This window comes from Triticum urartu, chromosome 5 (genome assembly GCF_003073215.2).
Source record: "Triticum urartu cultivar G1812 chromosome 5, Tu2.1, whole genome shotgun sequence".
In the NCBI taxonomy this organism is placed as follows: Eukaryota; Viridiplantae; Streptophyta; class Magnoliopsida; order Poales; family Poaceae; genus Triticum; species Triticum urartu.
The window spans coordinates 593,232,064-593,239,459 of record NC_053026.1 but is presented as its reverse complement, the minus strand read 5'-3'; the positions used below and the strand labels follow the sequence as shown (position 1 = coordinate 593,239,459).

General features: G+C 44.7%; 1 protein-coding gene across 1 annotated transcript; it reads right to left on the bottom strand.

Moving 5' to 3' along the window:
• Positions 1-1,364: 1,364 nt before the first annotated feature.
• LOC125511051 (cytochrome b-c1 complex subunit 7-like) lies at positions 1,365-4,104 on the bottom strand. Its single transcript, XM_048676332.1, has 4 exons — positions 3,852-4,104; positions 3,589-3,746; positions 2,456-2,503; positions 1,365-1,629 (listed from the first exon to the last, which is right to left on the bottom strand). Exons 1-4 carry the CDS (start codon positions 3,955-3,957, stop codon positions 1,561-1,563), a joined length of 381 nt encoding a protein of 126 aa, XP_048532289.1. The 5' UTR covers positions 3,958-4,104; the 3' UTR covers positions 1,365-1,560.
• Between the last annotated feature and the right edge of the window lie 3,292 nt (positions 4,105-7,396).

Below are 7,396 nucleotides of genomic sequence, written 5' to 3'. Positions count from 1 at the left end.
ATTCCATGATAGAACATATGGTGTATAACAGTCAGCATAACCATGGTTAGGGAAAAGATTTAAAATTTTAGAGCATCTCTCCCAAGCTTCATATAAACTCTCTTCTACTCCTTGAACAAAGGAATTAAGATTTCTTCTTAGTTTGGTGATTTTAGAGCCAGGAAGGAATTTAGCCACAAACCTCTCTGCACACATTTTCCAGCTGATTATACTACCGTATGGTAATCAATTAAACCATACTTCCGCATCATCCTTGAGAGAAAACCAGAAGAGTCTCAATAAAACAAATTCTCGTGACACATCTTTCGTTGCTTGCTATGGTAGAACTAGCCAACGCTCTGCTTGTTGGATTGGCAACAGTCATGTAATGCTTCCCACCAGGAAGGACGTCACCGAGGAACGACTTGACTAAAATATTTCCTTTAATCTATAAAAAAACTTTTTTTTACCAAAACAAACTAAGTTATCATCGTGAAAAGTACTTACTCTGTTCCTAAATATAAGTCTTTTTAGGGATTTCAAAGCACTACACACGGATATATACATATAGATATATTTTAGAGTGTAAATTCACTCATTTTGCTTTGTATGTAGTCTATACTAGAATCTCTAAAAATATTTATATTTAGGAACGGAGGAATCTCTAAAATTTCAGAACAAGTGAAAAAGAGATCCAAAAGAGAAAGGCACAATGGGCCATCGCCTTCCTTCCCCCCGAACCTCCAGCCAGTTGACTCCACGCCCATCTCCGGCAACCACGGCCCAGATCCCTCTCTCACCGGTGATCAGCGATCCACGTTAATGGAGCCTCGCTAGGGCACCATGGCCTGACGTGCATGCTACATGTGTTGATGAGAGCATGATCCTGAATAGGGAAAGGACATCAGCGTATAAGACGTAAAGCACATGCGGGGGCCATGCAAGAGCACCGGCATCCTTCACGAGCAAGCTTGACCCAATGGAGATGAAACGGAGAAGGAAGAACTTGAAAAACAAAACAAAACAAAACGTACTGCAACAGGGTGATTTACCCCAACATGGGGGGTGAGAAGACAGGGGACAGGTAACGGGCTAGTTGGAGTATGAACAATGATACCTTATGCACCCTCTTGTGCATGCATATTTGGATTTTCTTTCAAGTTCTTACTAGGACAATTTGTAGTTGGTTTACGGCACTGTAGAACTTTGAGAAAGAAACATCTGTAGGCAAGCTCGGAAGAACAATTCACGGAACATAGCAGATCACTAGCACCACAGATCTGTCGAAATGGGCAGCGTAAACCCAGAAGCAAGCAACAAAAACGTTGCTCAATGGAAAAAAGACCAAGAGCAGAGTTGTTCAGACTTCTATAGCAACAATTCCATCAACCAAAATAAACTTTTATATCAGCAACAGCAACAGAAATTCTGTCGCAATTAATTTGGGAAGGGGCACAAGAAACTGCTACAGGCAATGGACATGAAACCCGAAGGAGGAACAGTGTCATAATCTGCATTTTATTTCATGCATTGTGATGCTACAAGGAGCAAAAGCTGTGGCGCATATCAAGGAAAATGTCTTCAAGGAAGGGTTCTCTCGTAGAGAGGAAGGGCTCCCAGTGCTTTACGCTCTGCTGCCTCCTTTTTCACCTGCAACAGAATGTGAGATCAAAACATTAGCCAACTTGGAACAGGTCTTAATGGTATTGAAATGGTAAATAGCTTCACAGGATAATATCAAAACACCGGCTTGAAGCCCAGGAATTATTTAGGTTAACACCAGTCTTGTTTGGAGAAATACTTGTATGTAGAAATAATAATTAGTTCTAGGAACTGCCAAACTAAGTTGGCAGAGGTGTTGGGATGCTATATACATCAGTCCCACCTTACATACATAGATCATGAATTCACAAATTTTATGGCTGTATGCTTGTACCATCTTGTACTCAACTACTCATCTCACAAAACATGCTCTAAATGCAAAATGGCCAAGAAAAGTAAGGAGCGAGATTAATATTCAGGGTCAAAGATGTAAAGGATAAGAAAACTACAAGATAGCATGGTTTAGGGAGGAACTTGATGAAACTGCTTTACATAAAACACATAGGGTGTTTAATTTGAGGCATCACACCTCATCCTATGATGGATTGCCCAATCATGGGGCCATCCAATGGTTTTGGGATGATGGATCAACCCACTCCATTCGTCAAATCAGACAAATGAGTTTGTATCAGAAGGTCCATTCTCCGTCCGGCTCATAGTACCAAACACTATTAACGGATTGGCAGTTGAAGCTAATCTATACATGTTGCATAAACACGGTGATGCAGAAAAGTGCAAGGCTGAAGTCTACAGCATGACCGAAATGTAGCACACTTGTACTTGAAGTGGGTAAATATTTCAAAGCAGCATACAGAATATCGTAAGTTATTAATACATGAAAATACAAAAGGCAAGCATCAGCAAATGCACTTACCAGAGCCAGCATGTCGCTCAAATAGCTTTTGAATGGTGTCTGTAGTGCCTGTACAGAAAAAATAAAGGTTTCAGAAGACCTGTGTTTATTACATATGTTTGATAATAGCTAGTGTAATGGTAATCAACAGCTGATTACTGAACCTGAAAGAATGGTTAGTTCATAATGACCTGTTTCTCACACATCAGCACTTCACAGGTCATATGAGTTAATGGATCTTCAGGGGGGAAATAATCTATAACATCTTCAGCACTGAAGAATAAATCAACAGGCTGGGTATTCATTCAAACCCATCTAAGCAAAATGCATCCAGAGAAAGAACTTTGTACACCAAAATACATATAAACCTCGAAACAATCGATGCATCATAAATAGCGATTCAAACTACATACTGAAAAATGACACCATAAGACCACAGGACTAATTAAACCGTGCAAAAATTGTGAACAATAATCTGACTCGCTAGTATAATATAATAGATTTCAACAATTTTATGCTTTATTATCAAACCTAATCCTTTATTCTCATGTGACATTTCAAATTCTATTCAAACCTAAACCATGACCATTTCTCACTCAGATATGAATTCCATAATTGCTGGGTACAACTTCTCTCCTCCAAACTATTGAAATCTCCAGCATCTAATTCACCGGTTTCTTAGGCAACAAACAATAGTGCGAATTGCAATGCAGCGTGGATGAACCGAATGGAGCATCCGAGACACCATCCCAGTAGATTCATCTAGACCACATACGCAACCGAAATGCACTATGCACCTCACTTTCCCCATTCATTTCGCTAGACGCGCAACCATCAGCCGGGGGATTGGATGATTTGCCCTGTGATTGTCTCAATGACAGGGGCCCCGGGCCCCCCCCGGTAGCCTCTCAGGGGGGGGGGGGGCAAATGATCTTATGGAGAAGTAAAGTGGGGCAAAAGATCCAATTTCTCATCAGCCATAACACAAAGAGAAATCGCAGCTACCGCACAGGCCCTCGAGAAGGCCAGGATCGATCAGGTAAATCGTACGCCATATCCACATCCCACAAACCGGAGGCACGTGGGCACGCGAATCGAGAAAGATCCGCGCAGATTAGAGGGCGGGGCGGGAGGGGGCAGGGAGAGGGACGGACCCGGACGTCGTCGGGGAGGTACTGGTGCTTCATGGAGAGGTCCATGGCGCGCTTGAGACGCTGGTGGCGGGCGTCGACCACCTCCCGGGGCAGCCTGCAGAGCGCCTCCTTGATGTCCAGATCGAAGTAGGGGTCATACAGGTCGTCGTACCTCAGGCCTGGAGCAATCACGCACGCACGCATTCAGATCACCAGGTCTCGCGCGGAGATCAGATCTACAGTACGATTGAGACGACGAAGTATCGGATCGGATCGGAGGTTACCGTAGTTCTTGAGGCGGTTGGAGATGGTGAGCATGTGGATGCGGGCCAGCGGGTTGCGGCGCGGGTTCACGAACCACGACGAGAACGCGGACAGCATCGACGTCATCCTGGGCGACGGCGGCGGCGGCGGCGGCGATCCCCTTTCTCGTCTCCTCTCTTCTTCGGTGTTTGTGATTTGGGGAGGAGGAGGAAGAGGGGAGGTGGGGTGGTTGTGGTTTCCCTCTTGGGCCGGGGTCGTAGGAGAGAGACTGAGAGAGAGAGAGAGAGTGAAATGGGCCGGAATAAGGGTTGTGGTTTCCTTCAGAGCCTCTTTGGATTACAGAAGAAAAAAAAACATTCATGTGAGATATGCTCTCTTCTTCAAAAGAATGGATTTATGCTTTTTATAAGAGTTGATTTATGCTCTTAGATTTTATCAAATAATGAATTTACAACACGGCAAAGGTAAGGCGCAAACGTGCGCGAGCTGGTCATAGCGCGTGACGGGCCGTTGTATGAGGAAGCGTAGAACCCTTTGTCTCGGGCCGCGATGTATATATATGGCCAATGCCTTGATGTACAAGTTGAGAGATCGATCATGATCCTCTCAGGAGGTTTACAGAAGATACAGGAGAGAAGAAGAGATAGACATGGATACAAGTTAAACCACTTTCCTATCCCTATACAATTTGTATTCTAACACTCCCCCTCAATCTAAACCCTGTTTGCCAAGGTTGAGATTGTACTTGAAATCATATAACCTCCTCATTGTCAGAGGCTTTGTGAATCCATCAGCAAGTTGATCACTTGTTGGAATAAACCTTATATCAAGCAGTTTGCGTGTCACTCTTTCTTTGACAAAGTGAAAATCAACTTCAATATGTTTTGTCCGTGCATGAAAAACAGGATTAGCTGAAAGATAGGTTGCATCAATATTATCACACCATAATCTTGCAACCTGTGGAACTTTAATTCCAAGTTCATGTAACAATGTCTGAATCCACATTACTTCAGCCGTTGCATTAGCCAAAGCTTTATACTCAGCCTTAGTGCTTGACCTTGAGACTGTTGCATGTTTTCTTGCACTCCATGACACAAGATTTGTTCCTAGAAATACAGCAAAACCACTTGTTGACCTTCTATCATCAGCATACCCTGCCCAATCTGCATCAGAGTAGGCTGACACAAGCATAGATGAAGACTTGACAATCTGAAGACCAAGTCCCTCTGTAAACTTGAGATACCTCAAAATCCTTTTGACTGTTGTCCAATGAGAAGTAGTAGGAGCATGCAAGTATTGACATACTTTGTTAACAGAATATGAAATATCAGGACGTGTAAGAGTCAAGTACTATAATGCACCTACAATGCTTCTATAATTTGTTGCATCATCTGACCCAAGTGCTTTGTGTTCTACTCGTGCATAGTAACTACGCATAGACCTAGCTCATGATGCCACTGTTGGGGAACGTAGCAGAATTTTAAAATTTTCTACGCATCACCAAGATCAATCTATGGAGTCATCTAGCAATGAGGGAGAGAGGAGTGCATCTACATACCCTTGTAGATCATGAGCGGAAGCGTTCAAGAGAACGGGGTTGATGGAGTCGTACTCGTCGTGATCCAAATCACCGAAGATCTTAGCGCCGAACGGACGGCACCTCCGCGTTCAACACACGTACGGAGCGAGGACGTCTCCCGCGCCTTGATTCAGCAAGGAGGAGGGAGAGGTTGAGGAAGAGGGCTCCAACAGCAGCACGACGGCGTGGTGGTGGTGAAGCTGCAGTACTCCGGCAGGGCTTCGCCAAGCTCTTACGGAGGAGGAGAGGTGTTGGGAAGAGGAGGGGCTGCGCCTTAGATGTTGTGTGCAGCCCTCCCCTTGCCCCTCTATTTATAGGGGAAGGAGGAAGGGGGCCGGCCCCCTCTAGATGAGACCTAGAGGGGGGCGGCGGCCAAGGGGAGGGGGCTTTCCCCCCAAGCAAGGGGGGCGCCCCCTTTAGGGTTTCCCCCCCAACCCTAGGCGCATGGGCCCAAGGGGGGGATGCGGCCAGCCCATGTAGGGCTGGTTCCCTTTCCTCTACAGCCCATTAGGCCCTCCGAGAGAGGTGGCCCCTCCCGGTGGACCCCCGGAACCCTTTCAGTGGCCCCGGTACAATACCGATATGCCCCCGAACCTTTCCGGTGACCGTATGACAACTTCCTACATATAAATCTTCACCTCCGGACCATTCCGGAACTCCTCGTGACGTCCGGGATCTCATCCGGGACTCCGAACAACATTCGGTAATCACATACAAGTCTTCCTAACAACCCTAGCGTCACCAAACCTTAAGTGTGTAGACCCTACGGGTTCGGGAGACATACAGACATGACCGAGATGACTCTCCGGTCAATAACCAACAGCGGGATCTGGATACCCATGTTGGCTCCCACATGCTCCTCGGTGATCTCATCGGATGAACCACGATGCCGAGGATTCAATCAATCTGTATACAATTCCCTTTGTCAATCGGTACGTTACTTGCCCGAGACTCGATCGTCGGTATCCCAATACCTTGTTCAGTCTCATTACCGACAAGTCACTTTACTCGTACCGTAATGCATGATCCCGTGATCAACCACTTGATCACATTGATCTCATTATGATGATGCATTACCGAGTGGGCCCAGAGATACCTCTCCATCATACGGAGTGACAAATCCCAGTCTCGATTCGTGCCAACCCAACAGACACTTTCGGAGATACCTGTAATGTACCTTTATAGTCACCCAGTTACGTTGTGACGTTTGGCACACCCAAGGCACTCCTACGGTATCCGGGAGTTGCACAATCTCATGGTCTAAGGAAATGATACTTGACATTCAGAAAAGCTACAGCAAACGAACTACACGATCTTTGAGCTATGCTTAGGATTGGGTCTTGTCCATCACATCATTCTCCTAATGATGTGATCCCGTTATCAATGACATCCAATGTCCATAGTCAGGAAACCATGACTATCTTTTGATCAATGAGCTAGTCAACTAGAGGCTCACTAGGGACGTGTTGTGGTCTATGTATTCACACATGTATTACGATTTCCGGATAATACAATTATAGCATGAACAATAGACAATTATCATGAACAAAGAAATATAATAATAACCATTTTATTATTGCCTCTAGGGCATATTTCCAACAGTATATATATGGCCAATGCCTTGATGTACAAGTTGAAAGATCGATCATGATCCTCTCGGGAGGTTTACAGAAGATACGGGAGAGAAGAAGAGATAGACAGGGATACAAGTTAAACCACTTTCCTATCCCTATACAACTTGTATTCTAACACGTTGGGCTTACTGATACGTCTCCAACGTATCAATAATTTTTGATTGCTCCATGCTATATTGTCTACTGTTTTGGACTATATTGGGCTTTATTTCCCACTTTTATATTATTTTTGGGACTAACCTATTAACCGGAGGCCCAGCCCAGAATTGCTATTTTTTGCCTATTTCAGTGTTTCGGATAAACATAATATCAAACGGAGTCCAAACGGAATAAAATCTTCGGAAACGTGATT